This window comes from Dipodomys merriami, unplaced genomic scaffold, assembly GCF_024711535.1.
Source record: "Dipodomys merriami isolate MVZ:Mamm:240054 unplaced genomic scaffold, mDipMer1.0.p SCAF_1, whole genome shotgun sequence".
In the NCBI taxonomy this organism is placed as follows: domain Eukaryota; kingdom Metazoa; phylum Chordata; class Mammalia; order Rodentia; family Heteromyidae; genus Dipodomys; species Dipodomys merriami.
In genome coordinates, this window is record NW_027202270.1 from 143,292,649 (window position 1) to 143,319,069 (window position 26,421).

Sequence of the window (26,421 nt, forward strand, 5' to 3'; positions counted from 1 at the left end):
AACTCTTGGGACAGGCATGTTAAAGGCTGTTTCTCAGACATGCTCTTACCAGGCGGTGCCTAGTAAACTTTTTTGATGTGGAAGAGTTCTTAGTGGTGACTATCTCACAGCAAGGCGGGAGAAGAAACATCTGTATTTAATACATACTGGCCCTATGACACTTCGAGAAGCTAGTGCTTGCTCATGTGGACATTTTTAATATCTGACTTGTCTACTACACTGCAGGTATACTTTCCTTAAAAATAGAACCCATAATTCCAGAAGGTTCCTTCCTTTAAGTATTTTTTTCCCATTTAACTTAATAATGAACTTATATTTTGAATCTGGGTCCAATTCTGGATTCAAATTGGTCAAAGAAGCTAGAAATATATGAAAAAGGTCCTTTGTTTCATCTAGCCACCCACAGTCTGTTTCCTGACCATTCCCACATAGGCCTGTATTCTTTATAAGATATATGACCCTTGTCTGTGTCATTTTCTGATTAAGTAAGCTCTGAGGAGACAAGTCTCACTGATTCTAGAGAAATAAATCAAATAAACTTATATATTTGTGATACGCCTTGAACTTTAGAAAGTTTTTGGCTTCTATCTTACAACAGGAATAGGACAGTTTTCAATTTTTCTTTCATTTGTGTTTTTAAAAAATATATTATCTTGATTCACTTCTTATCAAAATGCCAGTATACATTTGGTCAGCATGACAAATACATTGTTACCTGTTTGGGGAGAATGTTAAGGTATGCATAAGTCCTTCAAAGAAAGACAAAAATGAAGGAAGGGAGGGAGAGAGAGCGAGAGGGAGGGAAGGAGAAAGAGGGAGGGAGGGGAGAGAGGGAAGAAAATAAGAGGAAGAAAGAAAATGAATGCCTATCCACTAAATGGTGGAATCAGCATTCCCACAGTGAATGACCTCTCCACAGGGCCCTCCCTGATGATCATCACAAGCCAGTGTTACTAGTCAGAACCCAACACATGCCATCTTGAAAATACAGACCATGAAGACCCTGAGCTTCACTTGCAAAGAAGTTAGCCCAAAGCAGTCCCTCAGTCATGTGACAGATGCCAAGCCAGGCTTGCCAAGAACATGACTAAATCTCACCTGCAACCTGTGACCTGCAGTTTGGCTGCCTGAACACAAAACTAGGTAGTGTAAATGGGTTTTGCCAGGTCTCCAAACCTGTGATCCAGTTTCCTGAACACCATGAGGATGACATACTCCCCACTTCAAAGTGACCTACTGCTTTTGCTGCCTGTGAAGTCCCTTCAAAGACCATCTGTATCACCAGAGAAAACTTCCCTAGGGTAACACAGCACAAGAACCTGATGAGAGTAAGGCTGATTGTCACAGCTCCATTTCCCAAATTATGGGCTATGTTTTCACCCTGGTGACCTTTTATAGGTGGTCCTTGGACATGTGTGGGCATGTGTGCTGTGCTGAGTTCCTGTGTGTGAAGGGAATGAGATCCAGAGTCTCTTATGTCAACAGTGATCACTTTATGAAGATCAGACCCAGCAAACCTCAGGACTATGTATTCATGAAAGCACGGAATGTGCTCTCAGAGCCTTCCCTCTGCACCAGCAACCACAGCCCTCAAGCCTGCATGGTTATTGTCTCATTACCTAACATTGTTATCAACATGTCTCTATGAGCATCTTCCTCTAAGGACTTCTAGCCCTTCACAAATGCAGTCCAAAAATACATAATGTTCATATCTTCTTTGAACCTATCATGGGTAATTTGGAAGTCGCTATCTCCTGATGAGGATCTGTAGAAGAGGATAGATTTACCAGCAATGTAGAAACATCTATTTAGGCTGCACAAAAAAAAGCCTTTATCACCAATATGCAAATCTATTATCAAGCTTAAAACAGCCAGACATTCTCAGTGGTATTTTCATATCCCTTCAACAGATGCAGAGAAAAAGAATTTAAAGGTTTCTTTGGATATCAAAGAAAAAGAGAGCGAAGGGAAGAATTATAACAATTCTGCATGAAGAGATATTTACGAAAGAGAGAGGAAGGAGGGTGGGAAAAAGAGAGACAGAGACAGACAGAGCAGATTGACAGAGAGCTAGAGACCGAGATACCAGTAGTTTGTTTATCTGAGTTAGTGACAAATCCCTGGCCATAGCAAGCAGAAAATAGAGTAGCTTAGCACTTTCACAACAAATGACTGTATCCCAGCTACTGAATGGGATGCATCAGTTGTCTGAGGGTCAACACACTGAAAACAAAAATGGGGGTTGTTGTCCTCACCTGCTCAGATTCCCAAATTTGGGCAAGAGGTATTGGTGGGGACACAGCCCTTTCTGTTAGGCCAGTCCTGGAGTTCTGGAAGGGGTGGCTCAAGTGCACAAGCCTGGCGAGAGGGGCTGGGTTCTATCTGTCTTGCTGACTATCTGTCTTTACCCTTGGACTCCAAATAAAGGGAGGGACTCTGTGGTTCCTCTTATAGTCACTCACCTTTCATACCACTACCTTCTTCTTGGAATGTGTTACGAGCAGTGGTCTGATCTTCTAAGTGTTCACTCCCTCCACTTCCTGACGAGGCTACACTGCTTTGTGGAGACAGGGGGGCATGATCGGATGGGAGGCACTGGGGTCCTCTAGCTCGTAAGTCCTCATGAGACATCCATCCATGTCCTAGAGGCTGGTTTGGCACATTCATGGGTGGGGTAAGGGACACAGATCGTTTCAAAGGGCTGTGGTGTGCCTGGCCTGAGAGAACTGGAAAAAAAAAACATAAAATGAAATAGGTTATTGCCCACCCCCCTTGAGCTTGGGACGCAGAATAACCCACAATACCTCTGCACCCTGAGGATCACCACTGTCTTTCAACTCTACTTGGTGGGCATGGTGAGCTGAATGCAAGGCTAGCAGAGTCATTCCCTCTGGGTGGTTCAAAAGGAATGGGCTTGCTGGCAAGCTGAGTTGCTGTTAGTGTTTGTGAGCTGGATTTAGCTTTTAGCTCTGATTCTATGGATCAAGATTCAGAACAATGGGCCTATACACTGGACAAGGCCAGCAGCCTAGGAAGTGGCCATCTATCTGCTTAAAGGGAACAAGATGTGCATTAGGCATTTTCCTTAAAAACTCCAAATCTGACACTACCCAGCTTGTTTAGAAAGGACTTATGAACAGAGATGCTCAGATCTCAGCCTCTTGAGTAGCAGGCAGGCTGGTCACCGCTGGGGATATTCACAGGGATGAACTAGGATAAAGTAGAGTCCATCTTTTCCACCAGGAGCCAGGGAACTATCTGTCATCTGTGAAGGGAGGCTCTGGCTTAGGGAGAGGCCTCAGGGTACTGGACGCCCAGCAGCTCTTGGTGAAAGGCTCCATTCTTTCCCTTGGCCTCACAGGTTCCTGCCAGACTTTACACTGCAAAAACTTTGCACTCCCAGGTAACAAGGCTTCCATTCAGAAGCCAGCAGGGTGCGTTCGGTAGACTGAGAATGGTTTTTTACCAGTGTGATCAACTCTTCCACACTGCGGGCAATATCTGCATAGCCCCATTTGTAATTTCTTTTCCAGAAAACTAGGAAAAAGCAACAAATTCACATAGCTAGCCAAATAAAATGGAAGGCATTCACAGGAGGGAGTTAACCAACATCAGTGCCGAGGGAGTCGATGTGACCCTCGCTTGGTTTCTCTGGGTGCGTCAAGTGACAACTTCACAAAATAAGTCTATTCATAACATTCTCTCAGCTCCACTCCCTGACAGGTCCAGTTTATTTTGACTGTTGCTGTACTAACAGGGATTTGAGCCATGTGCATTTTAAAACATTTTTCAGGGAAGCCATTAAATTCTATCTTAGGCTGTACCCCGCCCCCTTTAGTGAGCATGTGCTCTCTCAATTTCAGACTAATACTTGGTTTTCTTATTTTTTTTTTGTCTTAGTTAATTTTCAGCACTACTTGGGTTTTGAACTGAGGACTTTGGGCTTTCTGGCATGTATTCTACTACTTCAGCCATACCTCCAGACTGTTTGGGTTTAGTTATTTTTCAGATAAGGTCTCACTTTTTTTTTTCCTGGGGCCAACCTCAGACCAAGATCTTCCTACCTCTTCTTCTTGCATAGCCGGATTATTCGGATTATTCGACTGAATCACAATGCTGGGTTTATTGGTTGAAATAGGATTTCTCTAACTTTTTGTCTATTAGCCTCTAACCATGATCCTTCCATTTCTGAGCCACTTTAGCCTCAGGCTAGAACTTCTTTCTTGACATTAACCTTTCTGTTTTTTAGTAGGTAGCTGGATGGACCATTGGTGGTGACAGGTCCTGGTCTTTGTCTGCCTGCATTTCTGGTAGGGTAGCACCCACATGAAACACTGAGTTGTAGATTACCATGACCCAGTGTAAAAGGCAAGGAGCAGAGTCAGAAAGTGAGGTGCTTCCAAAAGTGTATCTAGGGCAGAAGTGCTATAAGGAGGCTGCATTGATTATGAAGGCAGCAGAGATTACATGACTGTAGTCAACATATCCATCTGGCCTCATGTGGCCAAGAGGAGAACAATCAGAAGGGCTAGAGAATTTTTTATTAACAAAAATGAAGAAAAGGGAGTGTCTAAGTTTGTTTCTTTGGGTGCTGGCCCTGGGATTTGAACTTAGGGCCTGGAGGCAATCTCTGAACTGTCATTCAAGGCTACTACCCTACCACGTGAGCCACCTCTCCACTTCTGGCTTTTTAGTGGTTAATTGGATATAGGAGCCTTATGGATTTTCCTGCCTGGGCTAACTCTGAACCATGATCCTCAGCCTCTAAAGTAGCTAGGATTAGAGGCATGAGCTATCAACATCTGGCTGGGAGCGTCTATTTAATGTTTGTAACCTGAGAAAATTTTAATTTGACTAGATTCTATCAGAGACAAGGAATTACATCCACCTTTATGACAGGTAAAGAGGACATTGTTTTTGTTTTTTTAAATGACCTTACCAGAAATGTACTCATTTACCTGACTTATGGAACTATAACCCCTCTGCACACTACCCTTTATAATAACAATAAATCTCTTTTTAAAAAATGACATTACCAGGCTGAAACAGCCTGAATTTTCACTAAATAGACTATCTTATACAGCGCCCTGGAAAAATGCATTGCTACCTGACAGGAGCAGAATTAGCAAGAAAAAAACTTGCGGAGAAAGGAAAATCATTTTTTCTTTTTTTTAAAGGAGGCAGCAAGCAGCAAAAAATGAAGAGAGAAGCCCATAGGAAGAAAAGCCAGACACTCAGAAAATCCATTTCATGCCTGTCTAAGTATTTATATAAAATCAGGCAGACTTGTTTAGGGTTGCCTTACACATTGGGACATACCAGCTCAGACATCTTTGCTTTCCTGTACCTCTGCCAATCACTTCAGAATTTGGATTTTGTTTGAATGATGGCATCCAGGTATGCCCCAGATGAAAATAGGGGATCCCCTGCACTCTGATCCCAATCACAATGAGTATGGAATCTTAGATGGGAATTGCCAAAGAGGGATTGAGTGCAGAGCTGGTAGATCTCTGGGTACCAGGCTGCTTAGAGGCAGTCACTGAATTGGAGATCAGTGTAAGACAGTCCTCTTCTTTAGATGCTGAGGACATATAATACACAGGCAGCAGGTAAATTCCATGATTGGATGGAACCACTTGCTTCTTTCCAATCAAAAGTTCCTCAAAATCGATGCTGTTCCCCAGCCACACATATTGAAAAGCAACCATGGGGAAACTAGCAGTGTCCCAGGACTCCATTGGCTATCAAGAGTGGAACTAAATATTTACCTAACTGGATGGGCTTCTAGGGTTTTGCACAGAGACCTACACCACCTTTCCTGCATCTTCCTGAGCTTAACTGAAGTCCTAGAGAATATGGCATGAGCGTGGCCTCTGCCTCTAATATAAAAATCACTTAGACCTAAGGCTCCAGGGCTTTTCCAACCAATGCTATTCCTATAGCTGCCACCACACCTGGGAATGTCTCTCTGCCTGCCAGAGCAACCAGGCATAATACCTGATGCTAAGATTTTATTTTATTTTATTTTTGCATGCTCACACTGGGACTTGAACTCCAGCTCAGGGCTCTGTCCCTCAACTTTTTCATTCAAGGCTGGCACTTCCACTTCTGGCTTTTTGGTAGCTTATCTTGTGGCTTTTCATGCCTGGGCTAGCTTTGAACTGAGATTCTTAGATCTCAGTTTCTTGAGTAGCTAGGATTATAGGAATGAGCCACCAATGCATGGCGATGCTAAGCTTTTTATTTTCAGAGGGGGTCGGCGGTTTAGCATGAGGCTGAATATCAGCCCTAAATTAAAGGAAAGTCAGGCTGGACAAATGCCTTCTTTCTTCTATAAGACCAAGACTGTTGGCCATCCAGGCTTGTCTACTGATAAGTAGGAGACTGAAGTAGGTGATAGGTAACCTGCCAACAGTACCACATGGAGTGAAGACAAATTTAGAACACTGGTGACCACAAAGTCAGTTTTAGTGTCACTCTCATTCTGGAGCCCTGTGGTCTAATATGGCAGGAGGAACAATAAATGGCACCAACAGAGTCTGTAAGAAAGTAGGCCACACTGTTATGGATTTAATGAGTTGGTCAGTGGCTAAGTATCAATGGCTCCCCATTACTTCATTAGAAGAAATCAACAACAGAAAGCTTAATTTAAAAAAACTCACTTGAAGTGGTGACAAACAGAAGGAAATATAAACATTTAGGCAGATTTTTTTTTCCCTACAAGTCAATAAGGAAGAGCAATGAAAACAGATCTCTGAGATACTGCAGCCTGTGGAAGCTGCCCTTGAATGATCTTGCCAAAGGCTTCTGAACGCCTGTTTGTTGACGGCTGTGTGGTAGCCAATGGCAAATGACTTCTTCAGACATAATGGGCCCCAAAGTAATAATCAAATGTTGCAGAACTAAGGACACCTAAAACACTCCTTTATAGACGATAAAAGAAATGTTTTGACAAGTTCCAGCAAAACCAAGGGTTGCATTTATATTGTATTTGTGACTTTTATAATAGTGTGGGCAGAGGGACCACACATTTCAAGACAGATTCATTATAGTAAAAAAAAAAAAAAACCCTATAATTTCTTGGGTCACTGAAACTAAGTACTGTAGCTAGTATATATTCAATATTGCTTATATTTTTTGAAACCCCTACAAGAAATTTCAGGCCTGTAGACATCCATCTGTCTATATGTAGATATGTATGCATAGCTTTTCAAGATACTGTACTTTTGTAAATTCCTTTATAAATTCAAGTGACCCAAAATGAAACAGTAAGTATTCAGTAAGTCTAGCTGAAATGTGTAAAAAGCCCTTGAAAATAATCTTGCTGTAGCAGCCAGGCAATGTGGCTGGAGTACAGAGGGGTGTCTAAGCTGGTGATAAACTTGGTCACACTACTGAAGGCCAACCAATTTCTCTAACCTCATCTAATCTTATGATTTTTTTTTCTCATCTCCAGCATCTTAGTGAAACCTCTTCAATACCTTGTCAGAAAACAATACAATGCCTGGCATTAGATTCTATTCTTTTAAGTATTTACTGAAAGCCTGGAATTCAGATTTCCTTCTCATTTCCTTTGACCAACTTTGACTTCACTTTGATGTTTAATTATTGAGATAAGATTCAAGAAGAGATTTTTGTTTTCTAGATATTCAGTACTCTTTGGAGAAAATAAAGTAAATCTCCCACTTTCTACCTTCTAATATACGAAATAACAGAGTCTGCAGATATAAAGTGTTTGGGATAATGGAGTAAACTACTATTTCTTTGGGCCAATGTCAGGTTAAATAGTATACTCAGGAGGAAAGTGAAGGAAGGGGTGATATTGTCCAAGATTGACATACTTCTCTGCTCTCATATGTTGAATGCAATGTGTGCTCTAAATATTATTTCATAAGCACAAGTTACTAGCACTTTAGAGATAAAGGTCTCTAGAGAAAGAATTATTCATCAATTTCTAAACTGTGAGTAAGGAGTCCCTGAAAAGTCCCTATGTACACCAAGACTCATTAGTGGACAGAATGTTGTCATATTAATGAATTTTATGGGCCTGTACACACTATTGAAATGAGTAAAAGATATACATAAATTAATATAGTATTTTAAAGTGATATACAGAGGGGTTACAGTTATGTAAGTTAGGTAATGAGTACATTTCTTTTTGGACAATGTTACCCCTTCCCTCACTCTCTCCTAGTATATAGTATTAATGGAAAAGATATCTTTGTGGGTTTTCTTTTTTTACCAGCACATCTGAAGTACAACTGTTTTTTTTTTGTTTTGTTTTTTGTTTTTTACAACTGTTTTTTTTAAAGGGGGTTTCTATATTTTTTCATACTAGTTATTAACTCACCTAGTTCCCATATACGGTTCCCATATACTATTGGTTTAGCACACTTGACAAAGATGATCACTGCGTTATTCTTTGTTTCTTCCCTGGACAATGTAGATAGTTCAGGAACTCATGTCCTGTACTCTTTTCAAAGTTGTGCTTTCTCCTCAAGTTCTCTCTCTCTCTCTCTCGAGATCATGACATAGTTCCTCCTATTTCCAAACTCAGCATTTTGATGCAGTCTAGAACTTAGACTAGAAATTTGACTTCCTTTTGATTAAAGACATTTAATGATTCCGACATTTCTCAGATAGCCTTGCTTCCCAAACCATGGCTGGGTTCTGTGCCCTCATGAATGCACCTTGAAGACACATAAAGATGATTTATAGCTTTTTTTTTCACTACAGGATCTTGTTAGAATAGCCCAAGCTTGCCTTCACCTCAGGATACACCTGCTCTGCCTCCTGAATGCTGGGATTACAAGTATGAACCACCAGGCTTAGCTAGGATCTACATTTTTTTTTTTTCCAGAAATTGTCTTTTTGGGAGGTGAACCACAGAAGAAGTGACACTGATCAAGATGCATGGCATTCATGAGTTGACATGTGGAACTGAAACCCTTTGTATAACTATTTAAAGATAATTAAAAAATAAATTGAAAAAACAATTTAAAAATAAATTGTTTCACTGAAAAAATGCTTTGTTTTTACATTTCTAGATGCTCACATGATGGAATTAGCACAACTATAAAACTACATCATCCTAATTTAGAGATTTGTAAAGGTAGACACAGGAGGATTGTGTGGATATGTATGTATGTGTGTGTTTAGGGGAATAGTAGTGGGGTTTGAACTCAGTGCTTGCTAGGCTGGCATTCTACCACTTGAATCATGCTTCCACCTGTATTTTTGTTGGTTATTTTTGAGATAGTGTCTTATTTTCCACCAGCCATGTCCCTGAGCTAAGACCTGTCTACTCCACACTTCCCATAGTTACTGGAATGGCAGAAATACTCTTGAATATCCTCCTTGGAGGATGGAGTGTCCTGGACTTTTCTACCCTAGCTGGCCTTGAGCCTCATTTCTCCTATTCTCAGCCTCCTAAGGAGGTAGGCTTATTGGTATAAGGCTGGCTACAGGTGACTGGCTTGCATATTATTTTAAAATATCAACTTAGGATTTATCTTCCTGAATTCCCTATGATTCAGATGACACATGCCATATGCTCATTTACTTATGGCAAAGCAGAGCAAAAAGAATACTTACTTACATGTTGCTAATAGTATACTTTTTTTGTTGGTGGTGGTGGTGATGGGCCTTGAACTCAGGGCCTAGTACTGTCCCTGAGCTTTTTTTGTTCAAGGCTATAGCTCACATCGCTTTAAGCCACAGCTCTACTTCCAGTTTTCTGATGCTTAATTGGAGATGAAAGTCTCATAGACTTCCCTTCCCAGACTGATTTTAAACTGCAATCCTTGGATCTCAACCTCCTGAGTAGCTAGGATTACAGGCATGAGCCACCACAGCCTGGCTTCAAATGGTATAGACTTGTTCCCCAAAGAAATTTAGATATATCAGCAGAACACTGGCTAAAAACACCAATCAGAAGGAGTAACAACATGAAATAATTCTGAAGTTTTGCTACAGGAGTTGGTTTCATATTTGTGAAGCTTAAAGAGGGAAAAGCTCAGCACATTGCAAACTACAGAAAGGCTATTGTTTGAAAGGAATTGGAGCAGGGTAGAGTGTTACTGTCTATTCCCCGGGGTTTAGCTATGCTTGTCAAGCATGCTTCAGGTTCCATCCCATGAATTTTTTCTGTTTTTATAACATCTAAGAATTACTATTAGAAGCTTTCAAGTCAAAGAATGAAGTTCAGCTATCACTACTTGTATGAATAATTCCAGGCATTTACTTTAAAAGAAAAGCAAACAGCTTCGAACAAGGCTCAGTGGTGACATGGCCTTAGACCCTTGAGTCCTCTTCTTTGTGGTACCACAATCAGTAATCTGAGGCCCTGTGGTGGGAAGCTTTGAGGAAGAAAAGATTAATAGTATCGCAAGAAGACATTTTGCAAAATACAAAATCAGATTATTTCATCAGTGAAATCATGCAAAAAAAAAATAACACCATTCACATTTACGGTCATGGGCAGATTTGAGTCAGTTAAGCAAAGGGGGAGGAAAAGAGGGGAGAATTGATTACAAAGGTTAAAACTCACATGCTCTGCCATCACTGCGTCAGGAAATAGATTAACAGCAAAACTGGAAGGTTAAAAGCCTCAACTATGCATGCTTGCTCTCTGTTTCTTATCCAAAAGCTTGGAAAACAAGTGTATATTAGCACATCTGGACACCAGAAGATGATTCTCTCAGACAGGCTTCCAACTCCACCTTATTCTGAGAGAAGGAGAGAGAACATGCTACAAAGCATACAAGTGGTAGGTGAACAGGATGTTCTAGACAAGCCCAAGGAGGAAGCCACATGCTTTCTGGGAAGAGGAAATGTATACTTGCCTATGCAAACCATACCAAGTCAAACCAAATCAAACCAATGAGACTCCAGAAGAGAATGCTAGCGAGAACAGCACGACAATATTGGAAAGTACATGTAGCTACCTCTCTCTTTCCCCAGTCAATCTCCTTTTTCTCCAGTACTGAAAGTGTCCCCTGGCAGGAAGAACACCTGGAGAGATCTTCCCAGCACTATAAGTCCTTTGTCACTGGTGCCCACTCTAATCACCTCCACGTGGCTCAGACTTGGGCAGGGCAAAGCTGTTTGTTTCTGCCTTCTTATTATCACTTAAACATCTGGGCTTTTAAGAAGTAGAATATTTCTGGCAGACTTTTATTAATGCACTAATCTTGTATATTTCATTTGTCCTCTTTTTGTCAGTTCCTATAATGGCAAAACTGGGTGCCATCCAGTAGAATATCTATTTCAGATAACTGCTGTTTGACTTTATAGCATCATTATTTATGGCATAATTTAGACAAGAAGCCAATACATACTTTTAAAAATAGAAACCAGTAGAATCTCACCCATGATTTTAGCTTCAAATCAGTAGAAACTTCCTGGATCCTCTCATACCTTTAAAATTTTCTTTTTGTGGTACTGGGATTTGAACTTGGGGCCTTGCTAAGCAGGTGCCTGCTAAGTAGGTGATCTACTTCTTTTTTTTTTTTTGTCGGTCGTGGGGCTTGAACTCTGGGCCTGGGCGCTGTCCCTCAGCTCTTCAGCTCAAGGCGAGCGCTCTACCACTTGAGCTACAGCGCCACTTCCAGTTTTCTGGTGGTTTATTGGAGATAGGAGTCTCACGGTCTCTCCTGCCCGGGCTGGCTTTGAACCGAGATCCTCAGATCTCAGCCTCCTGAGTAGCTAGGATTACAGGCGTGAGCCACCGGCGCCGGCTGGTGATCTACTTCTTAAGCCACACCCTCAGCTTTTTTCGCATTATTTGTCAAAAAGTGTCTCCCATTTTTGATCCAGCCAGGTTGGATCATGATCCTCCTCCTATCTATACCTGCTGTGTAGCTGAGCTAACAGGTGCATGCCCCTATGCCCAGCTTATTGGTTGAGATGGGGTGGGGAGATCATGGCCTTAAACCATGATCTTCCAGACCTTTGCCTCCTAAATTGCTGAGATTACAAGCATAAGCCAGTGCACTCAGTGTCTCAAACTATTATGTTAAAACTGATGACATCAATTATGGAAGTATTTTGACATCATTAAAGTAAATGTTTAGGCAATGCAAGGGATTGTGGGATCAATTCAGCCATTTCTAAATCTCTTACATGTGGGTTAATTCCTACTTCTCTGTATTATTTCTTTTCATACACACACACACACACACACACACACATACACACACATACTCATAATTGCTCCTACACATACTTAATTTGTGTGTTTATGAATTTTTAATCCACAAACAGTGTGAAGATATCCAGAAGTGAGTTCAGACAGAGCTTCAGAATTTGACCCATTTTGTTAATGATCCTCTACAGAAATTCTCAAAAGCACAGAAAAGAATAGAGATAAGCAAGTGGCAGGAGTAGCCTTAAGCAAATATTTCCTTTAAAGTATCCATCTTAAAAATGCTTCTGCCACTGTGATTAGGAAAGAGAGATAGTGAAGAAACACAGAGATGACTGATAGCAAAACTTTCTTCTAACTCTTTCTCAAAAGATGAATTTCAGCTTGCACCTGGCTGCTTTATCAGCTAGCGTGCCTACACAAGAACCATCGGTGGGATGATGGAGAGCACCATCCAGTCTGTGCTAACACCATCTCCTACACTGCTACTGAGTGTGGGACCAGCAAAGCAGTCCATGTTTGGAACTGCAAATAGCCAGGATTTCATGATTGAGCAACCAAGACTCTCTCAGAACATCGGTCCCTCAGGCCATGGTGAGAACACTCAACCAATCATCAGAGCTTCCTCTATACATGGTCACCAACAGCAATGTTAGTCAAGAAAAGTGGGTCAATTGCTTGAAAAGAGCTAACACATAGGACATTTTACAACTTTGTCTACCAGTTTTTGCCTTAAGCTGTACCCGAAGCAAACTCTTCACTTCCACAAGAGCTTCAAGGATCCCAGATGACAACAACAACAACAACAACAACAACAACAATAACAATAACAACAACAGTGATTCTTGTAAGTAACAGCAAATATCAGACAAGGAGAGGCATCGTATTTATAGTATGCCTACATCCTACCACCAACAGGGCCCAACTCAGCAGCCAAATTCAGGACTGGTACCAAAGAGTCACAAACACTCAACTTTGCCGTCATCAAATACCAACCTTTTCCCTTTTCTTTCTAGCATTGGGAGAAGAGTTATAAATAACTAGAAATGTATTACATAGCCCTGACTAATTCTTAACTTAGCTTCTGGATAAAAGAAGGAGAATAAGAGATTCTCAGCAAGGCAGCTCACAGGCCAATTTACTGATTAGGGAATTAGTTCTTATTTTCATTAAAGCATTCGATCTAAATGTCAAACACAACAATACCATGTAAATGACCATTCAAAGGGACCACAATTTGGGCTTATACTGCTCATTAGATGATTTTTTTGTTGTTAATTAAGAGAAATTGGATGGTTTAGGCTCTCCTGGCTCCTTGATTACATTTGATGGAATCACCATGTGGTTCCAGACAAGTCACTGAGATTTCACACACCCCAGTTGCTGCTCCCACTTCACCTTCCACCCTCTTCTGCATCCTGAACCGTCACAACCTGCCCCGGTGGGTGTGGGAGTATGATGAGATTGGTACTGTGTGTGTACAATTGATTTACTGTGCTCTGTAATTACACATAACGATTTGAAATTTTTGACTTGGCACTGCATTTTTCATTTAAACTGCATCGTTCTTCCTTACCCTAGAGAAACAGCATTTACGTAATTGCTCTCATCGCATCTACTTGGATATTATAAATCAGTCCTGCAATAAAAGACTTCCAGCGCCACAGCAAGCTCATGGTTTCTGGTATAACTTAGTACCTAGCATGGTTGCAGTGTAAGTCAGGACTGAACAACCTGCATTTATTGTTTATGAGATGGAAAAGGCTGGCTGGAGCCTTCGGACCCTGGCTGCAAAAAAGAACAGGCCATGTGGGTCATGGGGTGGGTTGGGAAATCAGGATTTACCTTTGCTCCAAGTCTTGTTGGATACCCTCACCTGTGCTAAAAGCTGTGGAGTTGTACATGTTCATCTATTACACCTCTTGTATTCTCTCTATTCATGAATTCTGCATTACTGAATTAATCTACTTGCGATAAACGACTCATAATCCCAAAGCAATACTTGAAGCATTTTCACCGTCATTCAGAGACATGAATAGAGGGAAAAAAAACAATCTGAGTCACTATGCACCTGGCTCCTAGCTGGAGATGAATAAGGCAAGGTTCTACCTTCTTGTCTCAGCTGATACAGTAAGCCAGCACCATGCTTTTCATAGGTTTTGCTTTTTGTTGGTGATCTTGCTATTTAAAATGCTTCCAAGGGTAGGGCTGAGGTGCTACCACCTCAAGTTCCTCAAGGCTGTGATGAGCCAGATCTGTTTCATTCAGCCATACGTTAGTGTTCTTGTTGTAAGTTCAATGTCAATAAATCAAATCTGTATTAAATCATCTTTACACAGAAACATACAAAGCACTGTCCCAGGACAGTACTTTGTCACATGACATGTACTCACTGGTTGACCAAAATGTGTGACAAGGAGCTCCCAGGACCATAACTTTGAATCCTTCCCACCCTCACCCAGGAGCAACTAGTCAACATTTGCTAATTCAATGTTTACAGCAACTTTATAGAACATAACTGTTGTGAACAATGAGAATGGAATCTACATTTATACTGGAAAATAATGCTTCATTCTACCTCTCATACTATGACCAACCACATTTTTCTTTTAGGTCAGCTGTTTTCAACTTTACTTGAACATTCTAACCCCTTGGAGTATCTTTTCAAGTCCTGATGCCCAGTCCGGCCCTTGTCCCAGACCAAATAATTGAAAATACCTGCAGTGCAGTTGCAAATTTGTACTATGATAGGCTTTAATGGACAACCAGAGCTGAGGACTATTGTGTCAGGGATGTCTTTCTGCTTCAATATTCTCTCCAAACTCTGATCCACTCTTCTCTAGGGTCAACTGCTGAGTCTGCAAAGTTTTAATAAGATGCCACCAAATGAGCATCTTATTTACTTTTCAATTGGCTTTTAAAAGGCAAAGTTCAACTACTGGCTGCCAAACTATTTCCTTATGAGTTACATGCAGACTCCCAGGGCAGACCTGTCCAAGTTGGCTCTGCCCTATCGCCAGAGTTTCCCTACTTAGCTCAAGTGGACATATGATGACCAGAAGGAGCAGATTGATAAAATGTGGCCAAGGAAGGCCAACTCCCTCATAAATTAGTATGATCCTGAGGAACTCACATGGTGCTGTACAAGTATGGTTTGTGACAGGCAATAAGTTCTTGCTCCTGATCTTCCTGAGGATTCCTACCATTTAATTAAGAAAGCATCTTGAGAAGAACCAAAAGGATAATGATGCTAAATTCCATCTGATTCTGAGAGCCAAATTCACTGATGGACTCCACATTATAAGACCAAATGGATCCTCACCCTCAAATTATAAATATGAGTCATTCACAGGCTCTGTCCTAGTGGCATAAATTTGTGTGTACTCAAGCAATAAAATTACTGTTTCAATTTTTTTAAAAAAGACAACGTTCAAATTATTGCTTTTCTTAACAACTGATATCTTGCTTTGCATTCACACATAAAATTCTGCTCAGGCTCCCCAGATCAGAATTTTATCCCTTTTGGCCTGTTCTCTGGATAAAATAAATGATATTTTCATGCCAGATTTCTAATCCAAGTGATACCTAGGAAGAACTTTGTAGAGAATCCTTAGACAAATATTTTTATTCCTGGGCAGTCATGTTTCCTCTAGTGGTTATTTTTCACTCTTGCTAATAATCAAGAGGTTCAAGGTCAGCCTTAGGCCCTCTCTGAATATAATCAACTGCAGAAAGACTTAGTCTGGAAATGTAGCTGGAGAGAAAATAACTTATTCACAATTATCAAAAAAGTTTTTTCTTCATATATGTTCTAGACCCACAGATCAGAAGCATCAGTGGCACCTGTGGTTTTGTTAGAAAGACTGAACCTGACCCTTGCGCCTCACCCTGGGCCTACTGAATTAGGATCTGCATTAATAAGATGTCAGGAGATTTATTTTTCACATTCAAGGTTAAAATGTGCTGACTATACATCCAGCTTCAGCCAAAAGTACTCTGCTGTAGTGAGGAGAGTTTGGGATTTTAGCAAGGGTTCATATAACCTTATTGGGCCCCAGTTTACCCCGTTAGCTACCAAAAGGAAACATCATACGATTGGAGTGGGGAAAATACTGAGTCATTTAATGTACAGCATTGTGTTTTGAACGTCTGAACGTGCTACAAAATATCAATCATGAATTAAATATTAAATGTGAATTAATCATGTGAATTGTCAATGATCAGAATAACAACAACCAAATATAAACCAACACTGCTAATAGAAAAATAAACTCAAGAGTACCGGCTAATCTAATGACACTCCTGTAATATTTTCAGCATTACACTGGCATGAAAATTATCTCTGATGGCTTGATAGTGTTTCACAGATTTACAAGAGATGACTTTTCCACCATGGTCTGCATACCAAAGAGAATGTTCATGTTGCTCTTTCAGAGTTCTTACCTACACTGGCAAGTTTCTACCTATCCTGAACAGTATTTCCCCTTGATTCAGACTCAGCTTGACCTTTTCTTGCCCTCACATTTTCTTTTTGTTTGGGAGGCTGAGTGGTGATACCAGAGTTTGAACTCAAGGCCTTGCTAAGCTGGCACTCTGTAGTACAGCCCTTGAGTTATTATCCCCCCCTCCCCCCATGACACTCCCACACATTTTTAAAGTGTTTGGATTTTATGTCTATACTCTGGAGAGTCAGGTCATGCGAGTCACATGCATGAAACTCTGCATGCAAACTTCTTTGTCTGGATATTTATAAGCAATACTGATTGGCTGAAATCCTTAGGAAAGATTCTAAGTGTCCTCGATTACACTAATTCAGGCTGAGACCCTTTTACACAGCTGGGTAACAATGGATTCTCCTATGTAAAAGGAAAACAAAGGTTGAAATAGATGAATTCATTCATTCATCCATCAAATATTTGCTGAGGGTCCACCAGTACCAGTCTCTAAAAGCTGAGGGCACACTGTTGATGAGCTATCATAGCTCAGTGGATGATCTTTCAGACTCCTGGAGCTGATCTTTGATGATGCTACTAACATATTCATTCAGGGACTTTCTTTCTTATACCCCAGCTCATCTGGACCAGATATTATTTCTCCCACATTACTTGTCTATATCATTAAAAGTTAAGTCTTAAACTGAGCACTGGTGGTGGCACCTCTTTGTTCCCTGGGCTGGTAAGCATTTACCCAAGATATGACTACTTTCCAGGCACTGGTAGCTTACACCTGTAATCTTAGCTACTCAGAGGCTGAGATCTGAGGATGGCAGTTCAAAGCTAGCCCGGGCAGGAAAGTCCATGAGACTCTCATCTCTAATTAACTACCCAAAAGCAGAAAGTGGAGCTGTGGCTAAAGTGGAAGAGTGCTAGCCTTGAGCACAAAAGCTCACAGACAACACCTAGGCTCTGAATTCAAGCCTCTAGACACCCACACCCACAACCCCCCCCCCCACACACATACACCCCTACACAAAGTTGGCCTAACAACACAAATAGCTCTTACCAGGGCTAGATTCTGGAGAGGGAAACACATAGGATTCTAACATTCCTCTCGTTCATGTCTCATTCCAAGGCTTGCTTTTCTTCTGTATTTTGAGGCTCTCATAAAAGGGTAACTGAATACATTTCCTCTTAGCTATTTCCTTCATGCCCTGGGCTAGAGATACTGCACTGTATTTTCCCTACATGCAATCAAATGAAAGGGTGAAGACCAGGCTTCCTAGTTGTTTGTCCTCTGAAGAAGGGAACAGCGCACCATCAACCTGTCATGTCGGCTGCACGTCAGGTACTCTACCACGTATGTCTAGACAGTGTTTCATTTAATCTTCATTTAATATCTCATAAAATAAGTTCTATCATTGCACTCTCCCTACCCCCATTTCAGAGAGAGGAAGTTGAGGTTCAGAGTCAGTAAGGAGCTATCAAAAGATCAGACAGTGTTGAACAAGAGCGAGCCAAGGTTTAAAACCTATCCTCTGACTGGCAGGCAAGTGTCCTTATGCCCAATGCAACACTGCCTCTCATGGCAGTGTTTGGCCTTAGACACTGAACAATCAATACCTAAAATCCCAGGCAAGTCTACTAGCTTCAGTGTACTCGTTTGGGAAACAAAATGAAGGTATTATCTATTCTATCTCCTGGAGTTGCTATAGGATCACATGAGATGGATGTTACGTTCATAATGCAACCATTTACCCAATCATTCATCCACCTATCCATTCATCCATCATCCATTCACCTATCATCTACCCATCATCCATCATCCATCCATCCATCCATCCATCCATTCATCCTTCCATCCATCCATCCATCCATCCATGTTTTCCATTCATCCAATATTTGCTGGGGATCTATATTATTCTGGGCCCTAGAAAGAATGATGATAATGACCAAGTAAGACAATGCATGAGATTGTGTGTGTGTGTGTGTGTGTGTGTGTGTGTGTGTGTGTGTGTGTGTGTGTGTGTGTGTGTGTGTGTGTGTGTGTGATGTGCTGTTCTCAGGGCTTGAACTCAGGGCCTAGGCTTGTCTCTTAGCTTTTCTCTTCAATGCTAATACTCTACCACTTTAGCCACAGCTCCACTTCTTTTTGTTGGTTAACTGGAGGTAAGAGCCTCACAGACAATCCTGTCTAGGCTGGCTTTGAGATTTCAGTCACTTGAGCAGCTAGGATTATAGGCATAAACCACCAGTATTCAGCTAGAAGACGCTTTTTGAAATAGAAAAGAATAGTTATTGCTTTTCTGGTAAAACAGTAAGCTAAATTATTTATTCACACATTCAACAAATAGTAAGCATATCTAGGAACAGGAGCATGGATGCCAAAGAGTATCTATAAAAGACAGGGCTGCATAGAGGCAAATGCATTTCTTATCATTTATTAAGCCATCATGGATCATTTGGAAACACACAGCAGCCGGAGGCTTTAAGGCAGCCTTCATATTCCAAGTAACATCTTACATGAAGAATTGCTGAAGGAAGTCAAATTTTTAGGTGATTTCAATTTCATTTAATTTGCCACAGTATCTTCCAGGCTAATGAGAGTTTCTGAGGAAGTGGTAATGCATTCTCTGAATCCTAGCTCTCCTTTTTACAGTGACAGTTATCAAGGGAATCATGTGAAAGTCAAGAAAATTTCCTTTGCTTCTGTGGGAAATGCTCATCTTACTTCCCTGCTGCAGGTTAGCTCTGCCATGCAATTGTTTACAGTCCATGGGTCTGAGTGGTGTCATCAAGATTCTCTATGAGTGACTTAGACATCACCTGCTAAACTCTTTTCCATTTGGGCTTTCCCCAAGTGGCTCAGAAAGCCCATAGTTCTGTTCTTGTGTGGGTGTTGAGGGCGAATGTAGACAAGCATCTACATAAAAGATGCCAAAGCAAGATCTTTTTATTTTGAATTAAATGCCAGAGAAGTAGCAGCCTTAAGAAAAACAATCCAGGCTTTTTTTTCCTTCAAAAATATTAAGATAACCATAATGTTTCCCTTAAGGAAAAGTGGAACTTCAGGAACAGTTCCCCCTGAAATGAACTTTCTGTCTCTGGTACCAGATGGGATTGGGGCAGCGTTTTACATTCCTCAATCAAACCCTTGAGAAAGTTGGTAGGGAGCCATGCCGAGGTTTTATTGATGTTTACATGCCCAATGGAGTTGGTCCTGATGGTATTTTAATGAGGGTGCTACATTTCTTGAACTCTTCTGCCAAAAAACGTTGCTTTCAAAAGACTAAGAGCCGGACACTGGTGGTGCATGCCTGTAATTCTAGCTATGCAGAAGGCTGAGATCTGAGGCTCACAGTTCCAAGCCAGCCCAGCCTTGGCAGGGAAATTTGTGAGATTCTTATCTTCAACTGGCCACCAAAAAGCTTGAAGTGGATCTATTGCTTGAGCAGAAGAGTACCCACCTTGAGGAAAAAAACCCAAACAAACAAAAATAAAACAAACTCAAGGACAGTGCCCAGGCCCTGAGTTCCAGCCTCAGGATGTGGGTGGGCGGGCGGGCGCGCGCGCGCACACACACACACACACACACACACACACACACACAATGTCAGAAACACTGAAATTTATTCCCCTCATTAGTTATTCCTAAATTATCTCAAAATTCTAGAACTTTAGTCTGGGGATGTAGCTCAGTGGTAGAGCATTTGGCCTCACATAGGTAAGGCTCTGAGTTTGACCCCTTGATATAAAAAAGAAAGAGATACAGTTGGATGAATATTATTTAAGCCACCTCTTCTACCCATTTTTATCAGCTAAGGAAATCAAAGACCTCAACAGATATTGCAATTTTTTTAACTTCAGTATCAAAAACTTGATAATGAAACGAAGACTCAAACTCCTTTTATTGTTGTTGTTGTTGTTATTGTTGTCAAAGACTAGGACTTGAGCTTGGTATCTACCACAAAATTTCACTGACTGGCTTGTGTTCTACCACTTCAATCATGCCTTTAATCCCAAATCCCTATGGTTTTGATGGTCATAGCATATAAGCATCCAACAGTCATTAATTTTCATATCAATGTTATTAAAAAAGACAAGAGTAGAAAAATAGGTTTGTGGTCTAAAATGGGTAATTCCTCAGTTGACACTGTAGTTATATATTTCAGTATCCAAATGTTGAGACTGGGCACAGGTTTGTGTAATTAAATAAACAGTGTGGTCTAGCAGTACAGGAACAAAAACCAATGAAAGATAACTGCATGCTATCATGGATTTTCCAGAACTGATGGTGTCTTATCTTCACCCAAACCTGGAATTTTCCAGATGTGGACACTCGTTCTTCACAGATAAGACATCCACCACGCATGACATGACAAGTCCCTCCAAATTTTGCCTAACTAGTCAGAAAATGTCACCACTGCTTTGGAATGGCAGTGTCTTGAGGATTAGGAAAAGAAACCTCTTTCTATCAGCCAAAGTCACTACCTCTGGAAGATTATTTTCCTCCACCACAGTTAAAGATATTAACCAGTTTGGATTGTATTTATTTAATTCTGTGGGTTTTTTTTAATGGTACTGAAATTTGAAGTCAGAGTCTTGTGCTTGCTAGGCTGATATGACACTATGGTGCCATACGTCTTGTCCTATTTTTCACAGTTATTTTTAGGATGGGGGAGTCTTGTTTTCCACCAAAGCATATGTCTGAGGTGTGATCCACTCACTTTAGGTTTCCTTTCATTGCTAGAGTGACCTGCCAAATCCTCCACACCCAGCTTCACTCCATGAACATGATGTCTCTTGAATTTTTCTTCCCTGGGCCATGGTCCTCCTAATTTCAGTCTCCCATGTAGCTTGGGATAACAGAAACATGGTTCTGAGCCCAGCTACAGATTAAGAATGGGTTCTGAGAACTTTTCTCTCTAGGATGGCCTCAAACCACAAACTTCCTGATCACAGCATCCTAAGTAGCTAGGATTATGGGTATGAGATACTGATACTCTAGGTTTAATTCTGTGAATTTTGATTATGAAGTTATATTTACATGAAGGTTTATACCTGGAATGCCTATATAGAGACATTAGAAGCTACCATTCATCTATCAAATTCTCCCTCTAATGAACTGACCGATTTATCATTTCAAACAACTAGAGAAGATTGTCATAGAGGTGTAAGATCTGGGCCTCCTAGACAGCTCTTAAACTAGAGTAGGTTTATAGAATTTGAAGTTAAAGGACTAACCTAGTCAAAGAAAAAAAACTAAAAGTAGAATGAGCAAAGAAAAAGATGAAAAGTTAAGGAAGGTCAATAAGAAGATCAACAGAGTAATGTGGTTATTGGGCTTAGAGGAATTCTTAAGAAATGACAGAAATCAACAAGAGAAAATTATTTTTAAACTTCAGGAACAGTTCTGAGAACACAAGAAGTATATACTGCCAGACTAGGAGGCTAGTTTGAAGGTAACTAGCACAAACTAGCATAGAGAGATAAATCTCCAAGAAAGATGGATGTCTTTAAGAAAAAGTAGACTCAGAGCACTTTCATAAAAACTTGTAGGTAGCACTTACTAGCCCTTTTAAAATATGAGGGTATCAAAGGCCAAGAAGGCTTAGCTATTTCTCCATAGCCACATAGCTAATCATCAGTATAACTGGGATTTTAACTCAAGTAGTTCTGACCCCCTACTATATAGCTTGATAGGAACTTAAGAACTTTCTGGACTCTGATTCTGCCATCCAGTGTATTTAGTCATCCTGCTAGACTGTGCCACTAGCACATTCCTGAACAACAGGGTACAACAAAGGGAATGTGGAAAAGGCCAGGGGCAGTGGTCCTAGCCCTTATTTCAATCCTAGAAAGTGGCCCATTTCCATTGCTAGATTTAGAGATTGTAGATCAGGGTATCTTAAGTTAGATTCAGCTTTGAACAGCAGGACTTGAGGAAAAGCCAACTTTTCTAGCAGCAGAAAAGATGATCTCAATAATGTGGTTTAACAGTTCACTAAAATTTCACAATTTCACTAGAGCTCCAATGGGATAGACTTAGCATCTGGCTTCTTTGGATTCTTCAGGTTGAGGATAAGCAGGTTTCTTTCTGAAGATCCGACAGCTCAGCCAAAGGCCTGCTCAAATCTCTACCCATCTGGATGATTCCAAGGTGCCACATTTAAGTTGACTGAGCTAAACAGGAAAGGGCAGAAAAGAAACCTACTTCCAAAATTAGGATCTTTAAGTGCAGTAGCCTCAGTGAATATTTTGTTTCTCCTGGTCCTTGTCGTTGAAGAAAGCACTATGGTCATGCAGAAATCCATAGCTCCAGAAGTAAACCATTACCTAATAGAATGAAGTAGAACTGAGAAGATGAACTGCAGACACAAGCAGTTTCCCACAACAAGGAATTTCAACAGCCCCTTGGCCTGGAGTTCCACGAGTTTGAAAGGTTAACTTCTGAGTGCAGAAAGCTTCTTGCTTCTAAGACTATAGGAGCAGCCCATACCGTAAAGCCTTGGCTAAGGATAGGAGCATGTCTTTTTTTTTTTTCTTTTTGGTTGCATTGTGGCTCTTTTTGCCATAGACCCAAGAGCTAAGTTTGAAAGCCTTTATGTCTTCTGTTCCTTAAGAAAAAGCATTTATTACTGGCCTTTCTAAAAAATTTGTTCATGAAACCGCCAAGGATAGAAGAAGACTTGCATGTAGGCAGAGACATAAGGACATGTTCACAAGCACTATGCCAGAGGAATGCTTTTCTCTGGGCAACTGCTTTTCCAGTACCTCATCATTAGCCTGCTCTCTGAACTGCATACAGATGGAGTGGCTGGGGGAAGAGGAGCAAAAGTATCATTCTAAAGCAAAAAATTATGCAGCTGTCTCAAGCTAGAGAGACAAGGGGATCACCAACAGAAAAATTGAGGGAAGAACTGTTCACCATTCAAAGTTTTAAGTGATTCTTCACAGACATCATAGATTGGAAAGAAAAATTGCAAGTAATACATCATTTGTTTTCCAAGACACCTGCTTTCTGTGAGGGTGGACAATACTCATTCCTGAATGACACAAGTTTACTTACCTTGATTTTAGGATTTGTAGCTCAGATCCACTTTTAGGGATTGGCTAGTATCACCTTGTCAGTCTCTTGGGAATCAAGAGCATTTAGACTTAGAAGTTGAGCAAATAATACTTAGAGAACCTTGATGAATTCAGAGCTACCTTGCCCAAAGTAAACAAATGTACAAATGGGCCCATTTCTCTCCATTGTACTTGCAAAAGAGCTCAGGGTTTTAGGTTGATATTAGCATATAGCATTCAGTTGAGATATTAAAATTATGCTTCTAAACCTAGCAGATATCAGCACAATATCATATGCATAAAATGATTGAGTAATGATAAACATTTGTGAACAGGACCCTTTATCCTTTCTCACAACCTAGCTTGCCAAAGCCCAATAAGGATCACACCAAAACTTTCAACCTATCCATCCAGGCTATGCTGTAGCCATGGCCTTGGATCACTGTCTGTTTTCAGCCCACCCTCCCCCAGCTCCTGAGTGAGTTTGAGAAGACTCTTCATTAACAAGTACAACTGAGGGGGGTGTTGAAACCACTGCTTGCCCTAATATCCAACTTCATATAAATGGCATTTGTGAAATACAGCAAAACAGAAGTCTAAACTAAATCATCACACTGCAAAAAGCACCCACAGAAATCATTCTGATATTCATTTAAATTACTTCATATGTTATTAACATTGATAATCTCAGGAAAAGAGGAACTGAACCTTAGACTTCAAGAGTTTCTGTTAATGAAAAGGATCAGACAATTCATACCTTGAATTATAATTTTAACCAACAGGAAATTAATTGGATTTTTAAAAAGGTGATCTTGGGCAACCTTTCCCTCTTCCCTGCCTTTCTTCTGGTACTGGAGTGTGAACTCAGGATCTCACATGCTTTCTGTACCACTGAAGACACATCCACACCTTTTGGGGGCTTATTTTCAGATAGGGTCTCATGCTTTTGCCGGGTATGGCTTTGAATCTCTATCTTCTTATCTCTATCTACTGAGTAGCTGGCAGATTACAGGCATATGCAATCATGTTCAGCACAGATTTTCAGGCAAATTGTTTGGAGTATACTTCCTATGTAAAATGAGACACCTCTGTGTTTTCTGTTAATGCTTCACCTTATGTGAACAAAAGGCCACGCAAGACCACTCTGTCCTTTCACATTAACCCTCATTTTCTCTTAAGGGAGGGAGCTTTCTAAGCTCTCTATACGTGATGTATACCTGAACTACAGATGCCAACCAAAGATGGTCTTTGGGGAAGACGGAACCGAGGGATGGCTCTCTAGTTTTATTTTGACTCAGTTATGAAAATGTTGCTTTTAGGTTTTTGTGTTTGTTTTTGTGCCAGTAATAGTGCTTGAATTCAGGGCCTGGGCACTGTCCTTAATCTTTTGTGCTCAAAGCTAGTGATCTACCACTTAAGCCACCATCTCTACATCCAGTTTTTTGTAGTTAATTGGATATAAGAGACCCAGACTTTCCTGCCCACTCTGGCTTTGAATGGTGATCTTCAGACAGTCTCCTGAGTAGCTAGGATTATAGGTGTGAGCCACCAGTGCCTGGCTTTGGGTTTTGTTTGACCCATAATGGTGGTATTTTTTGAGATAGTCCAAAAGAGATATAACTCTACTCTAGCCATGGAAACATTTGACTTGGAGGCACACTGGAGGAGGACTGAACATTTAATTTATTAGATCCCTTAAAATACAGAACACATCCAAACAGACCACTTTTCTTCCAAAAGGGTCCCATCACAATGAAACATAAACCAGACCAAGAATGGCTGCAAGTGGCCTGTGATCTAGCTAAGAGGCTCCTAAGCCTGGTGAATCTCCAATAAGGCCTTTTTCTTTAAGAAAGGAAAGAGAATCCACATTTGCAACTGCCGCATGCTCCAGAATTTCATCTTCACTGAGACCTGAACCAGTATTTCTTGCCAAACTTCTTTTCTTTCCATGTGGCAGAGATTGAGGAACATGTGGTAGTGCCTTTTCCTAGTAGTAAACTTCAACACATTTCTGAATGATCAAATCATTCCTTATTTAACATTACTATGATGGATAATTTACTCTCATTTTTTTTCTTTTGTGTACTAGTCCTGGGGCTTGAACTCAGTGCCTGTGGACTGTTCCTGAGCTCTTCTTCCTTTCTTTCCTTTCCTTTTCCTTTTCCTTTCCTTTCCTTTCCTTCCTCCCTCCCTCCCTTCCTTCTTCCTTCCTTCCTTTCTTTCTTTCCTTCCCTCCTTTCTTTCTTCCCTCTCATTCTCTTTCTTTCTTTGTTTCTGCCTGCTTGCACTCTACCAGTTAAGCCACAGCTCCACTTCTGGCATGTGTGTGTATGTGTGTGTGTAACTGGAGGTGAGAGTCTCATAAACTTTCCTACCCAGGCTGGCTTTGAGCCATGATCTTCAGATCTCAGCCTCCTGAGTAGCTAGGATTATAGGCATACACCACCAGCACCCAGCGACTCATCATTTCTTCTTAGCCTATCTTCTCTTATCTCCTTCACTAACATCTTGTATCCTTTTCATTTTATATGTTTTAGGTGACATATGGTACTGATGTTCTCAGTGAGGTAAAGTAAAAAGTAATTTCCCACCTAACCCTAGTCTGCCATACTTCCTGGTTTCATATTCCAGGTAGCTGTTATGGGTTTCACATTCTTTTAAAGATGAGGTGGGCTTTTTTTGAGCATGAGGTTAATGCTGAATATAGTGAGGAAATCTCTTCCTGGCTTTGACACCTCCCACTTCTCTGAAATGCTTTACTGTACTTGG

At 40.8% G+C, this 26,421-nt stretch overlaps 1 protein-coding gene across 4 annotated transcripts in view; it reads right to left on the reverse strand.

Moving 5' to 3' along the window:
- The window catches only part of Samd4a (sterile alpha motif domain containing 4A), a 229,350-nt gene that overhangs the window by 49,713 nt on the left and 153,216 nt on the right, over positions 1-26,421 (reverse strand). For 3 of the 4 annotated variants that reach the window (XM_070033047.1, XM_070033048.1, XM_070033052.1), the window contains one exon: positions 2,463-2,726. The exons of the other annotated variant lie outside the window; for it this stretch is intronic. In XM_070033047.1, the coding sequence (XP_069889148.1) occupies positions 2,463-2,726 (264 nt within the window). The remainder of the gene's footprint in view (positions 1-2,462; positions 2,727-26,421) is intronic. 4 annotated transcript variants of the gene reach the window in all.